The sequence below is a fragment of the Zonotrichia leucophrys genome, chromosome 1 (assembly GCF_028769735.1).
Source record: "Zonotrichia leucophrys gambelii isolate GWCS_2022_RI chromosome 1, RI_Zleu_2.0, whole genome shotgun sequence".
NCBI lineage: Eukaryota > Metazoa > Chordata > Aves > Passeriformes > Passerellidae > Zonotrichia > Zonotrichia leucophrys.
In genome coordinates, this window is record NC_088169.1 from 3954438 (window position 1) to 3979885 (window position 25448).

The following is a 25448-nucleotide window of genomic DNA, read 5'->3' on the forward strand; positions in this document are numbered from 1 at the left end:
AAGAACAAACGTTTCTGTTTGAGCCTGGCTCCTCCCAGCACGAGGTGACAGTTTGTGGCTGCCATCTGACACTCACTAATTATTGACTTTTTTAAAGCAAACAGCAGCAGCACAAAGCTCTCACTTTGCAACTGCAAGTTTAGACCAACGCTGCAGTTCTCCACTCCTGAACTGCCACCCATCTCTTTAAAGTACAATTTTACCACTCTGAAGGACACAGTTACAAATCCAAACCACAGCACTCAGATTGTGAGTTCACACTCAATACAGGAGCTATGGAAACATTCTTTCATAATCAAGATTTATTTGGCTTTTGTTTGGTGATCACAAACACTATCAACAATTTTACAATTGTTTTTATTCACAGAGCTTTTTTTAATCTAAAAACTAATTCTGTTTTTTTTTTCTAGCACTATTTCAAATATTTTTCACTCAATCTTTGTAGACAAGCTGTCCTTGAAAACTAGATGTGAAGTTCCAGTATCTCAAATATTGACATAACAAGTTCCATCTGCCAAGCAGAAACTTTTACTTAAGACAGTATTTAAAGATATAAAATAAAAGTTTCCAATCTTTTTGCATCACAGCTACAAAGTTGTTGGAAAAAAATAAAGCTGCAACTACCAAAAATAACTTTGTCACTGATATACATCACTCAGCAGGGAATCCACCACTAGGGAGCAGTTTTATTAGATAAGCAATTCTACTGATGGTACAACCACAGAGAAAGATAAAGAACTAAAATGTTAAGACATTCTCAACACATCATTATGAATTCCAAAGTCTGATCTGTGTTATGCTTCATTTTATAGGATAGAAAACTGTCCCTTGGAGGCTGTGGAAGGTGAGGCTTAATCAAGGCCTCAATGCCCTCTCCTTAATTAACACACTGTTAATTTCTGGTTTCATAGAAAACAGACAACCAGTACATGATTTTACCACTTAAAAAAAGCATTTACACTTATCTAAATATGTAAAAAAATGGGTTGAGTCGGGATTCTCTCCTTTTTAAAAACGTGTTTTCTAGAACTACTAAAAAACTTGCATTTACAAAATAGTTGATAAAAATATTCCTCTGAATTGTACAAGAAGAAAGGTTTAAGGACCACCAGTTACAGATGTGGGAGCAGGTGTCACTCAGACTTCACTTCTTTCTCTGCAGCTGCATCAGGTGCTGGGGTCTGGAAAAGGGAAAAAAAAACAGAATAATTCAGTGCAGGAAGTTTTTAGTGGTTCTGATTAGTTTGGAGTGGTTTTAATGCACCTTAAACCCTGCACAGAATAACCCTGACTTGTTCCTGCAGATTTCTTTTGGATCTGCTAAACCAAGCTTCACAAAAAGGCTCCTTGGATCCACCAGGATGGATTGCAGGATGTTGATTTGTTACTAAACACACACTGCAAAGCGTTTTAATTTTAATTGGATTACTGCCTTTATGACAGAAAAACCTCCAGCTGTTACACAGCTCCAGTTACACATGAGGTGTTTAGAAAATCCATGAGGTAACACTTCATGCCTTTAAACTTCAGTGCCACACTTCAAATATTCTTCACATCTTAACCCTGTTTGAATTCTTAGCAAACAACAACATCCAACAGGACAGACTCTGCCTTTTGGTACAAAATTACACCTGGAATTTTGGGTGCTGTGAGCAATCATCATCCATTCCTTGTACATTTACATAATCTCTGCTCTGTGAACTAAAGGGACCCCAGGTGGGAACGCTGCCAAATTTGGTTCCACTGCTGAAGCTTTACAAGCACAAATTAAAAGACTGCAATAATGCCAAAAATGAGTCAGCTGAAGAACCTGCACTTAGAGCACAACTTTTTCACACTGCAGGCTTGCAAATGACAAACTGTTACCCCAGAGCTCACTGAAGTACCATCCTGTACCTTCCCAAACAAAAACCAAAATATTCCACTGAACCAAAACTAAACCAAAATACTCCACTGAACTGAAAATGTCACAGAAACCTGACACCAACTCCAGGCCCATAATTTTCACACTTGTATTTCATCCCTGAAAATCTTGGCCTGAATTTGTAACAATGTCTGCATTCCAGGAGTGTAATGCAGAGTGGAGGATGCTGAAAGGACCTGATCCATGTCTCCAAACAGTTCAGCCACTCTGGCACTGTGGGGCAGCCAAGACTCACCTGGCACAGCAACAACTCATTATTGGTTGTACTTTGTCCCTGCACCAACCTGTCCCTTCTCCCAGCAGGGTCTGTCAATGTCACCTCAACTTTGCCCAGATCACCTCTGGGTTTTTACTCAAGACTCTTTCCAGACCCAAGTAAAAGAATATTTCATTTGTCAACAAACTTTAGTAGCAAAAAAACTCCCAAAAACAACTTCTCAGTAACAGCAAAACCCAAACCCAGCCCTGCAAACTTCACCTCCTCAGTTTTAGCTTCCCCATTTTCTGCAGGCAGGTTGTCCTTTGTCTGCTGCTCTTGGTTTGTCTCTTCTGTCTGTTTTCCTTTAGGCCCCTTCTTCCCCTTTGATGGAGCTTTCTTGTCCTCAGATTTATCCTACAATGAAATACATTGCCAGTAAGTCAATTGTTATGATCTTCCAGGTAAACCTTGAAAACAATAAAAAACACAAAAAAGATAGATTTGCTAAGCTACCAACAACCCCTGATCACCCACTTATAAAATATTTCAGAATTACATAATTACAACACAAGACTTCTATACTTCAAATGCCAAAATATATTTTTCTTCATTACTATTTATTTAAAAAGCCCACTAAGTAACTCCATAATGAGCAAACTTCTCACAACTGCAAAAAATAATGTGAGAAAAGTTTTAAAAACAGATAAAGTTGATGTAAAAAGGTTTTTTAATGAATTAAATAATCTTTGACTGTTAATTAATAGCTTGAAGTAGTTTTAAGCAGAAAATCCAACATCAATGAGCAGCAGTAAGTGCAGATGCATCACAGACACTGCAAAAAAAAGGAAATTACAACTTGGTAGCATTGGAAAGCTTCCCCAAATTCTTCAGGCGTGCAGCCCTGAGAGTGGGAACACACTGACAGTCAGACCACTGGAATGAAGGTGGGCTCCTGATCAGTAACTGCTCAAGAGGATTAATGCAATGAAAATATCAGGAAGTCTAAAAGATTATGAGTTTATCTGAAATTAGAGAATCAATTTCAGATATCAATTAGATATCAATCAATTAAAGAATAGTTTGGGCTGAGAAGGATCTTAAAGATCATCTCATCCAATCCCCAACACCTCCCACTGTCCCAGGCTGCTCCCAGCCCAGTGTCCAACCTGGCCTTGGGCACTGCCAGGGATCCAGGGGTGGAATTCCATCCCAGCCCTGCCCACCCTGCCAGGGAACAATTCCTCATTGCCAATGTCCCATCCAGCCCTGCCCTCTGGCAGTTAGAAGCCATTCCCTGTCACTCCATCCCTAGGAAATTCTCCCTTCATCTTTCTTATCAACTCCCTCCAGGTACTGAAAGGTCACGATGAGGTCACCCCAAAGCTTTTAACACATCACTAAGAAAAGCTTAAGATGACAAAGGAACACTTAACAACGCAAACAGCAGCGAGCCAACAGACACAAAGCCTTTTTTAATTCTCCCAAAAACCAAACAATTTTACACCTCACTTATTTCCACTGTGAAAGCTGTGCTGAAAAATTCAAAGATCACACAAAGCCACTTTCTTACACACAAACACCTGAAAGTTTGACCACATGAATGGAAGCTCATGTGGTTTTTAAGTGGCCAATACAATTTTTCCCTGTCCTAACACACTTCTTTAAAACATCAGTAGGTGTGTTTTACCCCCTCTTGTTACACAGATGAAATACAACGCTATGCACAGAATCATTCCGTTTGGAAAAGTCCTCCAAGATACTCCAAATTTAACTGAGCGCCACCAGAGCAGAGCAAACCAGATCCCAGCCTATCCTTGGACACTTCCAGGGGTGGTGACTTCACCCCCTCCCTGGGCAGCTTTTCCAGTGCCTGCCCAGCCTTTCTGTGAAGAAATCCCTCCTGATGTCCTAACGCAGCTGCTTTGACAGTCAGGTAGTTCCACCCAATATAACACGCATGGATCCGTGCCCACGCTTCCGTGCAATGCCTGGAGCTTAACAAGGCTCTACAGCCACAGCGATGGAATGTACCTGTAAATACTGGCAGAAGCACATCAAAACAACGCTTCAGCCAAGTTCCCACAAGGAACAAAACCATTCCAGCACGGTGCCCCCAAGCACCTCCACCTCCTCTCCCTTTCCTTTTCCAATTCATTCTCACCTTTGCCGGCAACTTTTTAGGTTTCGGCTCCGCTTTGGCAGGCGCGGGTTTCTGAGGAGAGAGAATAAATCAGGCGGGGATCCAGTCTGGGCACGGCCTCCCGCCCATCCCGGCAGGGCCCCGCCGCTCGGCACTTACCGCGGAGAGCCGCGCCGATCGCCGCTTGGGCTGAGGGAGACACGGACACACACAGGGACAGAGAGAGAGAGAGAAGGGTGTGAGGGGCGGGCAGCCCTGAGCAGCCCCGCCTGCCCCGCCGCCCTGCCCGCTCCTTACCTCCTCGGGGGCGTCCCCGTCCGCCACCGTCACCTGCAACACACACAGCGCGTCAGCGAGCGGGGCGGCCCCGGCCCCGGCCCCCGCCCGCCCCTTCCCGGACCGCGAGCCTCGCCGAGCCCCCCCGAGCCTCCCTCCCACAGCCCCTGCCCCCTTCCCGGCACAAGGGGAACGCGCCGGCCCTCGGTACCGCCCGCCGCACCGGAGCCCGCGGCGCGGCCGCTTCCCGCCGAGCCCGCTCCCCACACACCCCCGGCCGTCCCCTCCCAGCGGCTCCGCTCGCTGCCGCCCGCCTTCACCTTCCTCTTGGGCATCTCGACGCTCCCGGCCGCGACCCCCGCGGCTGCGGCTGCTCCTGCTCGTGTGGCGCGGCTGCTGCTGCGAGCGAGCGCTGCTGCTGCGGCCGCCTGCGCGCCCCAGCCCGGCTGCGCAGCGGAGCCGCCGCCCCCCTCCCCATCCCAGCAGCGCCAGCGGCGCCGCAACAGGATCCAGCCGGATCGGCGCGCGCCCCGCCCCGCCCGAGCGCACCGCCTCCCCATTGGCCCGCCCGCGTCACGTGCCCCGTGCGCGCGGCCCCGCCTGCCCTCAGGCGGGCGCTGTGAGGAGGCGGCGGCGGCGGTGCGGGGCCCATGGCGGAGAGCGGCGCCTGGCTGCTGGTGCTCAGCGCCGTGTTCCTCTGCAACGCGCTCAAAATCCTGCTGCCCTCCTGCTCCTCCCTCGTGAGTGATGCCGCCGGTGGGGAAGCGGGAGAATGGCTGGGAGGGGACCCCAGGGAACTGGCGGGGCGTTACGGGGGTTCTCTCAGCACAGGGGGAAGCGATGCCGGGGGACGGGCAGGGTCTGGTCCTGCTGCCGGCCTTGCAGAGGAGAAGCTGGGGCTGGAGATGGTGGAGCACAGCCCCGCTTTCTGCGGGATGAGTTACCTGTGTTACCATTGATGAGTTACCTGTGTTATCATTGATGCTCCTGAGCCTCCAGCCCTTGGGATGCATCACGGAATCCTGGAATGGTTTGGGCTGGAAGGAACCCTAAGGATGATCCGCTCCCACCCCCCTGCCGTGGGCAGGGATCCTTGCAGCGGGCCTGGATGCTCAGAGCCCCGTCCAGGCTGCTCCTGAACTCCTCCAGGGATGGAGCAGCCACAGCTTCCCAGTTTTCGGGGTAGGAAGGATCACTTTGCTCAGTCTTGCTTGTTTTCAACAGATGGACGTGCCCATTGTTGAGATGGGAGATCAGTGGATACGGAGATTAAGGAGTTAAATCACTGTAGGAATAAATCTCAGTAATCTGATCAGGGCGCCCCTGTTCTGATCTGAAGCATTGCTGTGGAAACGTGGATAATGGAATTCAAGACAAATAAACTCTGTGGCTGCCAGATAAACTCACATGTGCACAAAGATGCTGAAATCCCCATTGCTCTGCTCTACCATGGAAATGACTTCACTGGCACAGAGATCAGTGTGCACTGTTAAAAATGGACAAAAATCCTTTAAACCTTACATCACCCTCAGCAGTTTGGGAAGCTGAACTCTGTTGCTAGAGATGAGTGATGAAAGAGCCATTTGAGGAGAGGCTGAGGGCATTTGGTTCCTTCAGGCTGAGGCTGGGATCTGCAGCTCCTCCCACGGGACAGCTCTGAGCTCTGGCACAGGGACAGCACCCAGGGAGCAGCTGCAGCTGGGCCAGAAGGGATTTAGGTTGGATTTTAGGGAAAGGTTCTTGCCCAGAGGGTGCTGGCACTGCCCAGGGAATGGGCACAGCCCCGAGGCTGCCACAGCTCCAGGAGCCTTTGGCCAGGGATGCCCAGGGTGGGATTTTGGGGGTTGGGACAGGGCTGGGACTCAATTCCTTGTGAGTCCTTTCCAACTCAGGATATTCTGAGATTCTCTGAAGATTTCTGCTCAGCCTTTTGCTGTGGTTTGAGGCTGAAGATGGTATTAATGCTCTCACTGTCTGCAGGCCTGAGAACAGCATCCATGGGGAAATAAATTACATGTGTCTTGGGGAAGCTGGAAGAATTTCTAAGGAACAGCAATAAAAAGATTTTGTGTCCTTTAGTGCCAGGCAAACAGAGTTCATGAAGTGACAAGCAGGTGGTGCCTCAAGAAAAGAAATTAGGAAAGTAAAAGGAAGGAAGTAAATGTTGGAATAGTTGGCTGCTGGAGCTGGAAATGGGAATGATCACAGAATCATTTAAATTGGAAAAATCCTTCAAGACCATGGAGCCCAGCTTGAGGCTGTTTCACCTTGTCACTTGTTCTCTTGTCACCCAAGGATCTCCCGCATCTCAGTGAAAGTCCCTTTGTTGTGGGAGGCTTTTGAGATCATACTTTGGGCACACTAATGCAAATCAGTGGAATTCTGGAGCAGGAATTGATCATTTCCTTCACTTCTCAGATATCCAGGCTGTTGCAGAAGGATGCAGAGCAGGAGTCCCAGATGAGAGCAGAGATCCAGACCATGAAGCAGGAGCTGGCCACCATCAGCATGATGGACGAGTTCGCCAGATACGCGCGGCTGGAGAGGAAGATCAACAAAATGACTGACAAGCTCAAAACCCACGGTACAGAGCTGTGTCTGCTCCTGCTCCACAAGGAAAAACATTTTCTGTTTCTGAAATGCTGGCAAGAGTGTTTTCAGCTTTAAGTATTTATCCTTCAAACTAGCCCTTTCCTTTCCTTTCCTTTCCTTTCCTTGAAATTTCCTTTCCTTGAAATTTCCTTTCCTTGAAATTTCCTTTCCTTGAAATTTCCTTTCCTTGAAATTTCCTTTCCTTGAAATTTCCTTTCCTTGAAATTTCCTTTCCTTGAAATTTCCTTTCCTTGAAATTTCCTTTCCTTGAAATTTCCTTTCCTTGAAATTTCCTTTCCTTGAAATTTCCTTTCCTTGAAATTTCCTTTCCTTGAAATTTCCTTTCCTTGAAATTTCCTTTCCTTGAAATTTCCTTTCCTTGAAATTTCCTTTCCTTGAAATTTCCTTTCCTTGAAATTTCCTTTCCTTGAAATTTCCTTTCCTTGAAATTTCCTTTCCTTGAAATTTCCTTTCCTTGAAATTTCCTTTCCTTGAAATTTCCTTTCCTTGAAATTTCCTTTCCTTGAAATTTCCTTTCCTTTCCTTGAAATTTCCTTTCCTTTCCTTGAAATTTCCTTTCCTTGAAATTTCCTTTCCTTTCCTTGAAATTTCCTTTCCTTTCCTTGAAATTTCCTTTCCTTGAAATTTCCTTTCCTTTCCTTGAAATTTCCTTTCCTTTCCTTGAAATTTCCTTTCCTTGAAATTTCCTTTCCTTTCCTTGAAATTTCCTTTCCTTTCCTTGAAATTTCCTTTCCTTTCCTTGAAATTTCCTTTCCTTGAAATTTCCTTTCCTTGAAATTTCCTTGAAATTTCCTTTCCTTGAAATTTCCTTTCCTTTCCTTGAAATTTCCTTTCCTTGAAATTTCCTTTCCTTGAAATTTCCTTGAAATTTCCTTGAAATTTCCTTTCCTTGAAATTTCCTTGAAATTTCCTTTCCTTTCCTTGAAATTTCCTTTCCATCCCGTCCCTTTCCTTTTCTCTTTCTTTCTCTCTCTCCTTCTTTTTTTTCCTCTTTAAACTATTTCAGTATCTTACCTGTGTCTTCCCAGGAATTTCCTGGGCTTCACTCGGTAATTATTTATTCTTTCTCACTGATGCTCATCACTGAATTCTGTTTTGAGTAAGTCAAGATAGCAATTACAGTGTGATACAGAGCTGGCAGTTTGCTGTAGAAGAATGTTTTTAATACAGCTATAAGTGATATGGAAAGAGATTTTTAACAGGGCAATATCCAGCCTTAAAGAGTGAAATATTAAAAAATTACTAATCTAATGTAATTATAATTCATTACTGTAAGTAGTGGAAACTAATATTTTCTTTTTCTTTAACAGTGAAAGCACGAACTGCCCAATTAGCCAAAATAAAGTGGGTCATAAATATTGTATTCTACATAGTGCAGGTAAGTGAATATTTTGTTATGGATGCAACTTCAGCCAAATCCTCAGTAGTGTCACAATTCTCTCCTGGTTTATTGGCCCATATCCCCCAGCCAGGGAGGAGCTGGAGCTGCTGCAGAGCCCAGAGGAGGCTCCAGGATGGGCAGAGGGATGGAGCAGCTCTGCTGGCAGGAAAGGCTGGCACAGCTGGCATTGCTCACCTGCACAGGAGAAGCTTTGGGCTGAGCTCAGGGCGGCCTTGCAGGGCCTGGAGGAGCCCCAGGAAAGCTGGAGAGAGACAATTGCCAGGGGATGCAGGGACAGCACACAGGGAATGGCTGCACACTGAAAAATTACAGGTTTAGATCAGATATTAGGAAGAAATTCTTCCTTGTGAGGGTGGGCAGGCCCTGGCACAGGGTGCCCAGAGCAGCTGGGGCTGCCCCTGGATCCCTGGCAGTGCCCAAGGCCAGGTTGGACATTGTGGAGAGCCTGGTTCAAGCATGGCATAAAGAAAGAGGCCATGAAGGTATTCAGCTAAGGGAAAAGCAGCCTTTCCCAGGCTTGATCCTGTAAATAATTAGGTTCTCAGCCACCTTTTATATAAACAACAAGATTCTCAGACCATTTCCTCAAAAACAGGCAATATTCTGTCCTTGGCTGCTCTAGGAACAGATGGCCATTCTGAGAACAGATATAAAGGTTTTGAGAGCTTTTCATATCATGGTGAGAACACTGATCTTGGTTTCAATAAACAAACTTCAGGTATTGTAAACAAAAGGAGGAGCTGAAGTTTTCTCTACAGCCTATTGGGAGCTCAGGTTTTGCAGTATGCATGAAGTGAATTAACACTGTTATAAAAAGTGCCTGGTTGATCAATAAAGGGGAGTCAGATGCTGACCAACAAAGGTGGGTCCCTCCCCTCACTTCAACAGGACACTGGGGCTGGAGCAGCCTGGGACAGTGGGAGGTGTCCCTGCCATAGCACTGGAGGATTTTTAAATTCCTTCCAGCCCAAACCATTCTGGGATTCCAAGGACACAGAGTTTGTCAGACAGAAAAAAATTCTGCAACTGGAAGGGAAATGATGATAAGATCTGGTAGTTGAGGATGGAAGGAGTTTAACTTTCATCTCAACTCTGTGTTTCTGGTTTTGAGGGGACAAGATTGGGATTTGTCTTAGCTCTTTAATCACTGTGGATTTTTTATATTGGACCCAAATCCACAAAAGTTCTGCTACATGTGAATATAATTATAGCTTTGAAACCAAAATATATTTCTGCTGAGGATGCAAATCTCCACCTACAGCTGCCACACATTTCCCCACAGTGCCTCATCAGATTGTCTGAGTAGTTCTGACTGATGGCAGACAATTTGCTGACAAGGATGGCAGTGGTCAGCATGAAGATTTCCTTAGGGGATTGTTCAAGTGAGTTGAACTCCTTGTAGGCAAAAATTCAGGCTAAAATGGTGTTGGAGATTTTTTCAGAGATGGCTTAGAAGGCAGCTGTGAGGAGCAGATTCTCACAGCCTGCTTCTGTGAACAGCAGAGGTTCTCAGGTTATTTTTAACTACAGGTAAAAGTGACAAACATGAAGGCCTTGAGAGCCTTGCACATCAGAGTTCTCAGTCAGCTTTCTCATAACAAGTGGATGTTCTATCTTTGGCTGTTTTGGGAAAGCAAGAATAATTTTGAGAACCCAAATCTTGGTATTGGAAACATAAGGTGGAGTTGGTGTGTTATCTCTGACCTATTGTGAGCTCAGATTTTGCAATATGCATGAAGTGAATTAACACTGTTATAAAAGGTGCCTGATGGATTAATAAATCGGAGTCGATGCTGACCAACGCAAGGTGGGTCCTCTCCCCTCCAACTTCAATAAAATGGGTCATCAGAATTTTAACAAATGCTATGACTGTGTGGATTGAAGACAGGGTCTTGAAAGAAAGATCCCCCTGCAACCTCCTAATATTGTGTATAAATTTAAGTTCATATAAAATCTAAAAATATATTGAATAAGATAAAATAACAAAGAAACAATTCCAGATAGCACTGGGAATGTATTTGATGTGTGTTATTATCCAAACTAATAAAAAATGCCCACTGCAGGCTGCCCTGATGATCTCTCTGATCTGGAAGTACTACTCTGAGCCCGTCACCGTGCTCCCCAGCAAGTGGCTGGCTCCCCTGGAGCGCCTGGTGGCCTTCCCCACAGGAGTGCCAGGTGAGGAACTGTTGTAATCTTCGCTGCAGTGTTGTTCTTGCCTCGCTGCTGGGGCTCTTCTCCATTCTCTGCAGCACAGTCCTTCCTGTCTTCTCAGGGGCTCCTCCTGGGCTCTTGACCCACCCCTATTTTTTTCAGTTACCTTCACGAGCTACAGCTGCTGCCCAACTAAGGACCCTGCAGCTGCAGCTCGTTTGGAGCAACTCAGACCCACACAGATCTTACAATACAACATATATTCAGGCCCCCACATTTCCCCCCTTTTCTTTTAACAATTATACAATTACAATATACATACAGTCCCAGCTCTCAGGCTGCCACAGCTCTCGGCTGTCTTTAGATACATACATAGAATATATACATATCCCTATACAGTCCCAGCTCTCAGGCTGCCACAGCTCTCAGCTGTCCTATCTTCTATAGTCCCAGCTCTCTGGCTGATATTCCAAAGTCCCAGCTCTCAGGCTGCCACAGCTCTCGGCTGTCCAGGGGATTCCATACCTTCTTTCAATGTTTGGTTGCAGTGTTCTTCCTCACACAGGGCACCAGTTGTTGTAATCTTCGCTGCAGTGTTGTTCTTGCCTCTCTGCTGGGGCTCTTCTCCATTCTCTGCAGCACAGTCCTTCCTGTCTTCTCAGGGGCTCCTCCTGGGCTCTTGACCCACCCCTATTTATTTCAGTTACCTTCACGAGCTACAGCTGCTGCCCAACTAAGGACCCTGCAGCTGCAGCTCGTTTGGAGCAACTCAGACCCACACAGACCTTACAATACAACAAGGAACAGGACATGGCCCGGCCCCAGGGCATCCAGGGATTCCCAGCAGTGCTCCCCTGACTCCCAGAGCACAGCAGGCTCAGGGGTGACCTCATCACTCCCTTCACCTTCCTGAAGGGCGGCTGTGCTGAGCTGGGGTCGGACTCTTTCTCCAGGCAACAACAGACAGAACAACAGGACACAGTCTCAAGCTGTACCAAGGGAGATACAGGCTGGAATTAAGGAGGAAGTTTTTCACAGAAAGAGTGGTCAAATACTGGAATCATCTACCCAGGGAGGTGGTGGAGTCACCATCCCTCAAAGAGTTTAAAAAAAGACTGGATGTGGCACTTGGTGCCATGATCTAGTTGAGGTGTTAGAACGTGGGTTGGACTCGATGATCTTAAAGGTCTCTTCCAACCTAGAAATTCTGTGATTCTGTGATTTCAGCAGCTCTTCCATGTGTGGTTCTGGCTTCTTGAAGTGCTCATGGAATTTTGTCATTTTTATTTCCACTCAAAAAGAGCATTCTTCCCTTCTCTGTATTGAATAGATCCTGGGGAAGAGTTAAATTAGAAAATCAGAAAATCACCCAAAAGGGAGTTTTCTTCACAGGTGTGCTACTTACAAAACAGCTGATTTCAATTTCAGAGGAAATTTACTTTTTACATCTCTCAAATCCTGAATTTAAGTTCAGGCAAAGCATTCTGCCAGGCCTTAAACTGAGATATTTTCTCTTGGGTCTGTAGCAGATGGTTTTAGCTCTGGGGTGCACTCACCACACTTTATTTGTGTATTTGGTGCTTTTTTCCCAAGACAATCCAGATTTTTTTGGGACCAGCATTGATTTATCTCCCATCTCTTGTATCTCCCTTTTGTATATAAAGAGTTTAGTTCCTGTTGGCCTCATGAATTCTGAATTTAATTTTTTGTACCTCCAAGGTTGTTTGCAGCTGCACAGGTTCCTCAGAGTTATTGATCCAAGAATTCCAATTGTGTTTTCTCCCTCTTTTCCAGGAGGAGTGGGAATCACCTGCTGGCTCGTGGTCTGCAATAAAGTTGTGGCCATCATGCTGCACCCCTTCAGCTGAAGGAACCCCCAAGCTGCATTTGCATAATCACTGTTTTAAATTAATTTAAAAAAGAAAAGGGACAGTTATCTTTGATGAGACAAGGGCTGAGACAATCCTTGTTACTCCATTTGGATATCTCTCAGTCCTTTGGATTCTTTTGATTTCACTTCCCAGAGTTTGTCTTTCATTTTGGAAAGAACAGCACTGCTGGTTATAAAACCTCATTTTGGGTTTAGTCATGGCAGAACCATAAGGTTTTGTCATGGCCTGTTGTCACAGTGTTGGATTTGTGGTTTGAAATTGGAAATGTGCTGGCTTTTGGGATTCATTTGGGAGCTTGGTTGTTTCTTTCTATAAAATACAGATTGGCTGTTTCTTTCTATAAAATGTGGAAGCTTCACCCTGAGGTGGGATCATGTTGGGTGGTGCAGAGGGCAGAGACTTGGGGCAAAACAATTTCCTTGTCATTTTTTACCCTAAAAATCAGAATATTCTTGAACTCTCCTAAAAAAATAGATGAGTTAAATCAAGATTTTTATCTCTTCAGAGGTTTTTCCAGCTGCCAAGCACAGGTTGGTGTCAGTGAAGCAGAGGACAGTGCTGTTCCTGCAGGGGATGCTGATTGAGCCTCCCACTCTGGAATTCCCACAGGAAAATGATCCCTCTGCTCTTCCAGGGCCTTTTCCTCCCTGCAGGAAGGGAAGGAAGGGGCCAGGACCCCTCCAAAATTGGCACTGCCTTCAAAAACCAGTTCAAAAGGTCAGGTTGTGTTGTGTGTATATATATATGGATTAAATATTTTTGTTTGTTTATTTGTTTTAATATTAATTTAAAATTTTGGATTTTATATTAGGAATTGCATTTAGCCTACTTGAAAATAAATATCAAGAAAAAGTGTGATTGAATGTTATGTAAAATTGTGGTTTTATTAAGGAAATAAAGCTTTTCAACCCATCTTAGGTTTTTTCATCTCTTTTTTAATGTTAACTGCAGTTTTCCTGAACAACCCACAAAAACCCCAAATAAACAAACCCCAAATGGCAAAACAAATCCCAAACTCACTGAAATCCAAGCCAAAACAACAGCCCCTGTCTCTGTGCATAAGGAAATATTGTTTGAAGCAACTCAACTAAATAATTTTTTTAATTATTTGAAATGTTGCTGCAACAGGTTCAGCTCTGAACGCTTTTGTCATCTTTAAAAACTTTTGTAGTGGAATTTTGGATGTTTTTTAATGTGCAATTGCCTTTAAAAATTAACAGAATGCCCCTAATTTTTTCAAACTTCACATGAATTTAGCAAGTATTAAATAAATTAATGTGAGGAACAAACCACAATCCTCCTCCCCTGGCTTACATAACATTAAACAAGGATTTTTAGAGGCTTTTTGGGGACTGGCTATGCCTGACTTGTCCAAAACAATGCTTTCCTCTTGCACATTCATCTCTGCGTGTCAGCTGGGGAAGTTACCAGGCAAACTGCTTTGATAAGTTCCAACAGAGGGAAAGAATGAGGCTTTAGAGGTTCCTAATAAAAACAATGTAGGAGCAAATTATTTTTATTATCTGTGAATTCTGGAAGCTGTTGGGGAGTGAAGGAACTAAAAAAGTGTTTTCTTTTATTGCATTGTTGGTGCTCACCCAGCAGTGAACCTTGTGAAAGCTGGGTGCTCATGTCAGCAACTAACAAACACCCAGCTCCCAAATCCCAGCTCCTCGGGAATGCAAAAATCCTAAACAAGGACTGAATTTTACCTGGTAACAGGTAAAGATAAGGAATTCTTGATATAACATATTTTTGTGGAAAAAGATCAAGCACACAATGTGTTTTTTGTGACAGCTGATTGGATTGTTTTGGAAAAAATCATGGAGAGCAATTGCCGGTGCTTGTAAGGTTTAATAAACATTGAATGAAAGTAAAACATTTGGTTTGTAACAATGGGAATGTTTAAACTTCTAAAGGCGAGCTGATGCACTGAACTATCAGCAATAAGCGTGGAGTGACTCAGAGCTGTTTTTAACGAGGGGAGCCGGAGCCTGGCAGGGAGTTTGGGGTTTGCCTTGCCCCCCTCGCTGCTCTGCCTTCCCCCTGGTGCTGCCGGAGCTCCAGGAGTTTTCTCCTTGCGAACATTCCTCCCCAGAGAGCTCCTCCTTCGGGTGCTCCCTCCCCTGCCGGGGAGCTGCGCTGCCAGCCCGGGGGGGTTTGCCCAAAGGAAGGCTCATAAGCCCCAAAGGACATTTTGCCCCTGGGCACAGCGGTGTCATCGCTGCAGCCCTGCCCTGCCTGTCTCTGGCTGCTCGGGCAGCTTTTCCCAAATCCTGATTTGCCTTTGGCACCTGAAGTGTGGAAATTCTCAACAGCCCCTGAGAAAATGTATTTTTTTTTCAGCCTGGTGGGGTCTTTGCTTGGACTTGGACCTTCACTCCTGGCTTTCTTCTTTTGCTGCTCATGGGGTTTTTTATCTTCTTTTAAATCTTCTTCCACTGCCTCTCCCTCTTGATTGCTCTTTTTTACTCTTTGAGGACTTCGTTCAGATTTCATCAGAGTTTTCAACTCCTGTTTAAGAACCTCTGTCTCTTTTTCCATTTCTTTAATAAATTCTGAAAATTTGCATTCTTCCATCAGCAGTTTGCCTCCTGAAATATTACAGGGTTTAAGAACATGAGGAGTTATGAAGCTTTAAAAAGAGCAAGTATCACATCCTTATTTCACTGCTTCAGTTGTTATTGATGGTATTTCAAATACCATCTCTAACAAACACAACAGCATGGGGTAAGATTTAAACAACATAATTCTGCCACTGAATCCAGGATCATATCCTTATTTTTACTTTTTTCATAGTGTTGCCTTTAAAAATTCTGATGGCTATTTCATTCTTTTAGTGCTCATAATTTTACCCAGGTGGAAAAATACACAAAGACTTCTATTACCTTTGCTATTTATAAATGTTTTGTAAAACATTTGTAACATATAAACACAAATATGTTCAGTTATTGGTGTTGTGTCCCAGGTGACAGAATTTTGTAATTTGTGTCACTTGTCTATTTATGGATTTTGTCTGGATTACAATTTTAGAGATGTATTATGTCTATTATAAAGATTTTAATAGACATAGTACATAGATTTAGTACATAGTACATAGACATAGACATAGATTTTAAAAGGATTTAGCTGCCATTATGTACGGCAATGGCTAAATACAGAAAAGTCATGTACAACGCAACAGAGAAACCAGGTGAGATCTCAGCTCTTAATTGGCACTTTCTGGCTTTTAAGTGGAACTTAATTCACAACAGAGTTGCTTGTGTGGAGCAGAATATTCAGCAACTCTCTCACCTGGAAATGAGGGGGCTCCACTTTTCAGCAGGAAAAGGAACATGTGTGCAGAAATGCCATTTATCAGTGCAGGGGACAGCTTCTAATGGATCCTGTGCCCTGCAGTGACTCACAGAGTACCCCCAAACTGAGACATAATCCAAGCTTAAAGGGGAAATAAGAAGTTGCAGGAACTAAAAAAAGCCAAGTAAGGCTTCAATAAAAGCCTGCTATCAGTGAGAGAAACTCAGATTGCACAGATTTTCAGAGGGAGCACTGTAAGACCTGTGTTTTCTGTCAGTTTTAAAGGGGCATTTTAAAGCCAATTTTAAAGCTGATTTTGATTGTCTGGAAAGGCTGCAGGCTGAGAAGGCAGAGCACAAACTCAGGAGTTACCACATGCCAGGTTACAGGGATGGGACCTGGCATCACCTGTTCCACCTGGGCAAATGTCAGAGCTGGAGGTCTCCTGCCACTTGAGACATGTTTAGAATGGTGGCATTCAGACATTTTCTTTTCCTAAAAGCCTTAAAGGAAGTAACAGGAATGTTTCTAGAAAGAAAAACGTGAATGAGGGAACAGCAGTGGCTTTTTCTCTCCTCTGTTCTATAGAATTTCTTCAGAATAAAGATGTTTAGAAATGAGTCCCTTGCATGTAACTTTTCCATGAGGACACAGTGGCTGAGATTTCCATAAAATCTCTTTCCAGGGATCACTAATGAGGAACTGCTCCCAGCCCTCACACTCCTTTTCCTTTTCCATGGAAATAGGTTCACATCAGTGATGAAGATTCCCAGCTTTGAGATCAGGGTTTGATTAGTGTGGATTAACACTGTTAATTATCCTGTTACAGACAGAACACCGAGCTTTTACCAGCCTGAGCTTTGGGAGAACAGCAGGGAGGAGATGCCCCATCCTGCAGGGCAGCACCAGCAGCAGCTGCATTTTCCAGCCCAGACAATTCTGTGTTTTCAGTGACGCCTCATTCATCATTTGGAACCAGTTCCTGTCAGCCAGCTGCCAGTGAAGGGCTGTCAGAACCACATAAATCACCAGAACTCCTGATAATTTGCAAAGACCAGGTGAATTTCTGAGAGGAACATTAAACCTACCTCTGTGTGTCCTGTTTGAAGTTTCTGGCACTTTCTTGGTTGCTTGCTTTTCCTTTTTACCCCGGGCATGTGAGCACATTTCCTTTGCTTCACCTTCTCCACCTTCATCTTTGTTCTCCTAAAATTGGCAATTAAAGGTAAAACTAATGAGAGAATGCTTGTTTAATGACTTTTAAAAGAACTCAATCAGTGCAATAGTTAAAAAAGATCAGTAATTTCTATTGCTGTTATATTATATTTTGCATCACAGCATTATTTCTGTCCTGTAATCACACTCATGCAAAATCCCCATCCTAGATGATGGATCAGGTTATCCAGGCACATCACTGCAACTTAGGGAATAAAATACACCTTAGCTGAGAGTTTAAACAGGGGATTGGATTTGGATCCAGATCTTTCCCACCTTTTTTTGCTGGATTGGATTTTGTTCTGTTTCCTGGTGCTGAGACAGCAGCAGTTCTCTAAAACTCTCTTTATCTACTTGTACTGATCTGTTTACTCTCAGACCTGTTGAATAGGACAAACATTAGCAATGCAGTTATTTCTGGAATTAGGCTGGTGATATAAATAAAATATATCTCTGACAACTGACAATACTGCTATGTGACCAAGAATTTCAACTTTTTTTTTTAAAATGCATATCCTAATGCCCTTTAAATAAGAAATTTTTTTCTGCTGAATCTGTAAATGCTGAAACTGGATACAAACCTGGATTTATGAGCCTTGTACATCAGTGCATCCTAAACATAAGTATATACATAAATATATATATAAAGTATATTACTAAGTATATTTTCAGATAGAACATGTAAAGTCAGACAAGTGTGTGCCCCAGAGCCCACATGGGCTTAATTCTTGGTTCCATTCTAGTGTAAATTTGAGAGGTCTGCTGTGAAGCCTCAGAGTTCGGTTTCCTAAATTTGGATCTTTTTGGAACCCAGCTCAGGGGGAAGGCTCAACACCGTTTGAAATATCAGTGGTCTTTGGATGAGATTCTGTTAGGAAAATTAATCCACAAACACCAGAGGTTTATGTCCAAAAAGGAGACAGAGGAGTCCTTTGTGGCTTTATTGGAATAAAGGGTGAGGCCATGGGGCATTCCCCTGGGATCTCTCCAATTTTTGGAGGATGCAGCCTCCTTTTTATCCCAATTTCCCTGGCTGCATTTCCCTTCTCTCTTTCCCCATTGCCTGAGGTACTTGAGAGGTTCAGACTTCCCAAAACACCTGATACCAGAGATTTCCCTCTAATGTATAACCCTCCTTTGTAATTTTTAATTCTTATGCAATTCAGGGGTTTGTCTTCCTCGTTGTTTTATCTTTCAATGTCCAGTTTATCAGCAAACCTAAAGTTTATTTGTGAAAGCAAATCTCTTTTTCCATTCATCAATCAGTGGAATCCTTCCCATTGTTTCTTTTATCTCCCAGTGCTGGTTTCATCTCCCAGCAAACCCACAGCTTGTTTGGAAAGACAAATCCACAATTCCTCTCAATTCCAAGGGAGTGAATGAGATGTCCAGAGAAATATGGATGCAAGATGGACAAGATGAGTATATTCTTCCTTTATTGTTAGAATAATTTTGACACAAGCAGCTGAGAAAGTTGCTGCTACCAGAGCAGCAAAAATGGGATCTTATTCCCAGTTTGAGCTCATAAATCAAAGGATAAAACGCATAAAAATGCACAAAAATGGAGCCCTCGGGGTGCTGCTGGCAGCGGGGCGGTGAAGGGGCTGCTGGTGACCAGCCTGCAGTGACTCTGGCGATTCGGGAGGAATTAATTTGGGTTCCAGGAGCTCCGGGAGCTTTTCCAGCCGGGAGTTCCCCGGCAGCGGGACCAGGGGGCGCTGCCCCCCCAGGTGAGCGGCCGGAGCTGCGCAATCCATCCAAAAATCCATTCCCGTTACCTGCACAGAGCTCTCCGGGCACCCGAGGAATCCTCCCTGCAGCCATTTATCAGCAGTGTTTAAAAACCCAGCTCTAAATTTACTGCTGGCTAAAAAAAACTTTTGTCAGCTAGAAAAGAATGACCTGAAGAGGCAACTTTTCAGAAATCTGTTAAAGGAAAATTCAAGTCAGTAGTGAAAACAAAAAAAAATTTTCAGCAATTCCAGCTCTGGGCTTCCAAATCCATTAACTGGCAGAGAATGAAATTTTTCTCAAAATTGTAAGAAATTTTTCTTAAAATTCCAGGGGATTGGGCAACTGTGCTTGGAAGCTTTTCATTACAAAATATCATTTCTCCCTCCAAGTAAGCTCCCTTATCTTGCTTAAAGGAAAGAAGAAATTAATTAATAACAGTGGTTTAAGTACCATAATTGAATAGCAATATTCAATTTCTATTGAATACAAGGCCATATGCAAGTAAAATAAAAAAATAAAGGTATTTATGTGGTGTAACTAAAACAGGAATTCAGAGTTTTATAAAAATGTGTCTGACTTGGGATGAGAACCAGGGATTTGTGTTTTTCTTAATTTTACACCTTGAATTACCAATCTTTTCCCTGTAGCTCATTGGTGGTTTAGGCAGTGATGATGGGTTTGCAAAGGCAATGAAGAGGAAACAAATAAGCAACTGAACGTGATAAGATTTTGTATTTCTGTCATGATTTGAGGAATTCTGTGGGGAGCATTTCCAGCAGACAGGTTTGCTCAGGGCTCTTTGGTACCCACATGAACAAAATCCTGATTTCTGCTTCATTTTAGGAGCAGCAATACCTGATCAGTGTTTCAAGAGGTGCCTCAGCCATGAGGGAAGTCCACGTTTAGACCATCCCATCCCAAATTCTGGGTGTAGGGGAGGCAAACTGGGGCATCTCAGACAGCTCTGGTTGGTTTTAATCAGCTGAATCCCCCTCCAGGCAGCTGCCCTTGGAATGTTGGACAGCCAAAAGTGCATGGAACAGATATTTCTCCCCAATATCTATGAGCATCAATGTAAAAGAAATATTCTTTACTCAAGAGCTCTTTCTTCCTTGGTAGAACTTAATTTATTTTGTTCTTTTCTATCATTCAAGCCTTTAAGCTTCCTGAACCTTTTCACCTTTTCAGCCCACACAAAAGCTCTACTTTGGTATTTAATTTGGAATAAACCTCCCATTCTAAAACAGTGGAAGTGTCACTTAACTAAACAAGAGAAGGAGATGATTACAGACATACTTTGGTCATCAGGAACCCAATCACTTCTGTCCCTCAGGGCTTTTGGCATCCGATTTGCATAAATGTTCTGTACATAAAGCTGCCGATCCTTTTCCTAAGAAGAAACAAACACTATTAAACTTCTAAAATGCATTAAAAATTACTTTTTACCTGCTTAATTTTCCCATGCTGGGTGAAACCCATCAGGGATTTCACCTTTTGCCAGACCCACGTGGTCTTTGTCATTTACATTTTTCCAGAATAAATACATTTTGCCTTTACTTCCTCTTTTTTGTTGATTTAAAAAAAATAATTATTTACTCAGTGCCCTTGTCATATGCTCAGTTGCTTCACAACCTGTTGCTCTGGTGGTGACATGAACTCCTGAGGCACATTTTGACATTTATTTAGCAAGATTCCTCTTTCCTCAATGAAATCTTCCTTAAACACAGAAGACAGATTTATGTTACACTCTCACCACTCCAGCTTTCAGTGGGAAAAAAAGAGGAACTTCATTTATTTGGGAAAATGACAAGTTATCCTGGAAGTGGAATGGCCTGAAATAAGACAGGTGCATAAAACTGTGAATTTGTAAGGATAAACTCTGTTCTGGCACAGAAATAAGGTTGATAATCATGTCTGGTCTTCTATTGAAAATCTTCTATTGAAGATTTTCAATAGAAATCAACAGAATCAATAGAGAATTCAGATTTTCAATACAAATCAATAGAATCAATAGAAAATTCAGATTTTCAATAGAATTCAATAGAATAAATAGAAAATTCAGAGACCTGGACACAGAGAGAACTGTGTGGAAAGGAGATGAAACAGAACTACTTTAGAGAAGAGTTAAGGTGAGAATAATTTGGAATAATTTGCATTTTGGGCCAGTTTTATATTAGTGTTCCTGAGGTTATTATTGTTCCCATCTCCCAGATCTGCATGTCCAGAAGGAGATCAGGCTCTGACAAGGAAAAAAGCTCAGCCAAGTACCAGCAGGGAATTTCTGCACCTGTTATAGGGAAGAGGGATAAACAAAACCCCTGTGCAGAAATCCCAACCTCTATGAGCCCTCAGGAATTGCCTGTCCTGCCCTTCACAATGTCTGGGAAATCTCCCCTCAACATCTTCCACAGAAATTTGATTCCATTTAGGAAGAGAAAGCTCCCCAATGGGATCACCTTGACACAGAAATATAGAAATAAGTGTATTTTCACTGTGTTACAAACACAGTTATGAAAAAACCACAAGGGGTTCCAGGTTTTCTGGAATGTGTAAAGGTTTTCTTCATTACAACTCATGTACCATCCCATTCCTGGCAGTTTTGGCTTTAAATCCATTTAGTTTTTCTGGATGTTTGATTTACAAGCATTACAAAAAGTGCTGGACTGGACCTATTCATCCCAAAATCGTTTGTCTAAAAATGAAACTGGGATTTAAGCAAATTCTTGAAACATTTCTATGGGTCTTCTTGTTCAACTCTAATTTTGCAGGTTGTGATATTTGGCTCATTTTGACTTGTTTCTGTGAGGGAGCTCATTTAAAGTGAGGAGATGAATATATCTGACCCAAATCTGGAAAAATGGTAACATATTGACCAAGTTGTGGATTTTGGTTACATTTCTGATGCATTAATCTCTGCTTCAATTTATTATTGAGCTACTTCTAACAAATAGACCCACAATGATGAAGAATTTGATATTTCTGGCTTTTTTAGTAGATTGTAGCTGAAGCAGGAAAACAAATTCTATTAGTAAATACTGTAAAAGAAGCAAAAAAAAAAAACCCAAGAAAAATAAAAGCAAAAGAAGAAAACCAAAGAAGCAAAAAAAAAAAAAAAAAAAAAAGAAAGAAGGAACAGATAACATTAAATATTTGAATTTTCCTGTGGAGACAGAAATCTGGACAAAACCTGGAATACCTTAATTTTTTGGTGAGCAACATTAATTTCCATTAGCAACTTCTTTGTGGTCATTGTAGCTTCCAGGAGTTTTCTGCTCTCACTTGCCAGCTGACGACTAAAGGTGCTGTTGTTCATCTTCAGCTGCATTTCCAGACTCTTAAAAAAGGCACAGATTTTACATTCTCAGTGGCACAGCTGGAAAACTTCAGTTCTTGACTGATTTAAAATAAAAGTGTGCTAATATAAGGAAATTTAAGCTCATAATTATGTATAATGACAGTTATTATCTTCTAATTATAGCAATATAAATAATATTATAGTACTATATAGTATATATATAATAGTAATATAATAGTATGTATTGATTTATAGTAATATAAGTAATATAGTAATATAAATAATATTATAAAATACCATATGTATTGTAAACAATATTAATGTATTGTAAATAATACATGAAACTATACTTAAGTATCTGAAAAATTGATTTCAAATTAAGAAAAAAAGGTTTTAAACCTATTTTCAGTAGACAAAATAAAAGGTTTTGGCATTCAATCATAAAAATAAGGCTGTACATTACCTTTCTGATGGATTAATTAATAACACAAATATATTTGAGAAGTATTAAGGCTTTCTATTCAGACAGACCTATGAACTGTAGCAGAATAAGGAGGCTTAGTGTAAATGAAAATTTGGTGATTTATTGGGTTCTTTATCTTCAGAACCCAGGGCCATGCACTGAAATTCCAGTTCCTAAAAGTATCAGGTGGACACCCAACCCTGTGTGATTTTATAGCTCCTCACTCCTGGAAACAGAAAGTTTTTAAAAGAGAGTCTGAATTCAGCTGTTCGTATTTACAGTTTCTTTTAAGAATTCCTGGCTCTTTATTTAATTCTATTCATAACAGAGGAAATAGAAATGAATTCCTGGAGGAAATTCATTCCTCCAGGAAATTCCTGGAGGAAATTCATAGGAAATAGAAATGAATTCCTGGAGGACTGTGGAAAATTCACTCTTCCAGTTTTGTCGTAAAAATTGTGTTCCTATCTTTTTTGTGCTGGGGTCAGTGAGAGTAAAGGAACATGAGACATTAAAAGGAGATGAATTATCTCCTCTTGGACTTCCTTACACTCAGGAGAGCACTGGATTAAACAGCATCCAGTGTTACAGGATTATATCAGAATCGTTCCTCTGATAAGAAGCAGCCAAAACTTTCCCACTATTCCTGCACCGAAACTTCTCCTGTTTAATGATCCTTGTGATTCCCTTCCAATTTAGGGATTCTATAATTCCCTCCATTCCACAAACACAACAATCTGCAGGCATTACCTGTATCCTCTCATCCTTTGCCTCCAATGTTTCATTAAGCACTGACAACCTGCGACTCAGCTCCTCCTTCTCTGCCAGAGCTTTGTCCTCCGACAGCACAGCCAAAGCCTTCAGGTCACCTTTAGTTCTCCTCAGGTCCGCTTCGACCTTTTCCAGCTGCCTGGCCGTGTTCCTCTCGGCCTCCTGGGACATTTTCAGGAGGTTCCTGAGGTGCCGCATGTCGCTGCGGTGCTCTGCCAGCATCTCCTGCAGGTGGCTCTCGGTGTTGCCGTAGCGCTCCATGGCCTTGCTGTGCCGCCGGTTCAGCTCCCTCAGAGCCAGGTTCTCGAAGCTCCACGTCTCGATTTTCTTCCGCAGGTCGAAGATTTCGTTCTTCAGCTCTTTGATTTTGTGCATCCTGGCCGAGGATATTCGCTGGGCAGTTGGGTTTTTTTCCTGGTAACCCGCCCCGCTCTGCATGGGTGAGGAGTTCAGGTTGGAGGTGTTTGGTCCTCTCTTCCCTCCTGCATTGAGATCAGAGAGGATTGGCATTGAGAGACAGAAATTATTGGAGAAAAATCAATCAATGTGTGCTTTCCCTGCTTTTCCAACCACAGAATTGTGGTTTCTTCACAAAACGCCCCAAATTCTGATGTTCAATGAGCAGCCTGGTCTAAGGAAAGGTTCCCTGCCCATGGCAGAGGGTGGAACAAGATGATCTTAAAGGTCCCTTCCAACCCAAACCATTCCAGGATTGTGTGATTCAAATGATTCACAGATAAATGCATTCAATATTTTATATCTCTGAGTCTTTTTGTGGCTGCAGCAGACCACAGCTAGCAGCCAATGGAAATAAATGGAAATAAATCAACAGAAATCAATTTTCAATCCACAGAAATTGGTTTTCTTCCTGTAAATCATGCACTTCACTAATGCAGCCACAATTTGATGAACACAATTCAACCCATCAGAATCTGCACCTTGAACAGGTGCATGATAAAAAACCAAAACAAAAAACCACCAAAAAACAACAGAGTAATTTACAGGTCTGTAAGAACTCACAAACCAAGATGCTCCCAACAGCACATGGCTAAATCCCTGCAGCTGGGATTTCTAACCAGTTTTCTACAGCTTTCCAGTCAGCTTTGAATTAAACTACATTTTAAAATAAACCTTAAATGCTCATTGCATAGAACAGGTGTGCAGTTGCCTATGTGGCTTTTAAATAGCAATTAAAAATACATTAATGTGCTACTTCTCAGTGTGTTGCTGTCATTTGCCTCTCCATAAGGATTCTGGCTGAATTACTCTCATTTGCTTTTCCTGAAGCAGAATTAGAATTTAAAAATGTAACAGACTGTAAATCTGAGTGTGTTCCTCTTTTACAGGCATATATTCAGTTTCACTACAGCTCTCATGGCATTTCAGGCAGTATTTTGATTAAAAGTTTATTATAATTTATAGATCACCTCAGATTTTATGGATAAAACAGGCAAGACCCTGACTTAAAAAACCACAAGAATAAAAAGACAGATCTTTTCAAGAACTTCTGTTGAATCCAATATTTTCTGCAACACAATTCCACTGCAGGAAAACTACAATAAAACCACAAATATTGTCATACAGGTATTTGCAAAATTACATTATCTTACTATTTTATTTTGCCAGAAAGGACTGAGAGGATGGGAAAAAAGGGCAAATACCTTTCTGCAAAAGCTGTCAGAAGTACTGTAAATGTGTTTCATTTCCAGTAGTCATGGACAAGCAAAAAGAAACCCTTTATCCTAATAATAGTAATAATAGTAATAATAGTAATAATAGTAATAATAATAATAATAATAATAATAACAATAATAATAATAGTAGTAGATATACAAATATACACAATAAATTATCCACCACAGGTAGAGGTCAGTAATGATTTTTTGCTAACTAGATATAAAAAAATGTCATTCTTTTTTCTGGTCTGCTACTTTCATGCCAGTATAACTTCTTGACTGTAGCATATAATGACACAGATTATAACAGAGACAATCACTGTTTTGGTTTTCTTGGATTGATTTCCATCTTGTGGCTTTGGTAAATCAAGATGAAATTTTGAAGCTCAGCAGGAAA

The 25448-nt window shown here is 42.3% G+C and overlaps 3 protein-coding genes across 3 annotated transcripts; 1 reads left to right on the forward strand and 2 right to left on the reverse strand.

Moving 5' to 3' along the window:
- Positions 1-286: 286 nt before the first annotated feature.
- HMGN1 (high mobility group nucleosome binding domain 1) lies at positions 287-5021 on the reverse strand. The gene is made up of 6 exons (XM_064705445.1): positions 4860-5021; positions 4561-4593; positions 4423-4452; positions 4285-4335; positions 2403-2537; positions 287-1181 (listed from the first exon to the last, which is right to left on the reverse strand). The coding sequence occupies exons 1-6, from the start codon at positions 4872-4874 to the stop codon at positions 1134-1136; spliced, it is 312 nt and encodes a 103-aa protein (XP_064561515.1). The 5' UTR covers positions 4875-5021; the 3' UTR covers positions 287-1133.
- Positions 5022-5118: 97 nt separating this feature from the next.
- GET1 (guided entry of tail-anchored proteins factor 1) lies at positions 5119-13512 on the forward strand. Its single transcript, XM_064705431.1, has 5 exons — positions 5119-5279; positions 6958-7123; positions 8463-8530; positions 10618-10732; positions 12503-13512. Exons 1-5 carry the CDS (start codon positions 5190-5192, stop codon positions 12574-12576), a joined length of 513 nt encoding a protein of 170 aa, XP_064561501.1. The 5' UTR covers positions 5119-5189; the 3' UTR covers positions 12577-13512.
- A 902-nt stretch (positions 13513-14414) lies between these two features.
- LCA5L (lebercilin LCA5 like) lies at positions 14415-23885 on the reverse strand. The gene is made up of 6 exons (XM_064705665.1): positions 23355-23885; positions 22043-22180; positions 20143-20236; positions 17389-17492; positions 16986-17103; positions 14415-15194 (listed from the first exon to the last, which is right to left on the reverse strand). Exons 1-6 carry the CDS (start codon positions 23883-23885, stop codon positions 14575-14577), a joined length of 1605 nt encoding a protein of 534 aa, XP_064561735.1. The 3' UTR covers positions 14415-14574.
- Between the last annotated feature and the right edge of the window lie 1563 nt (positions 23886-25448).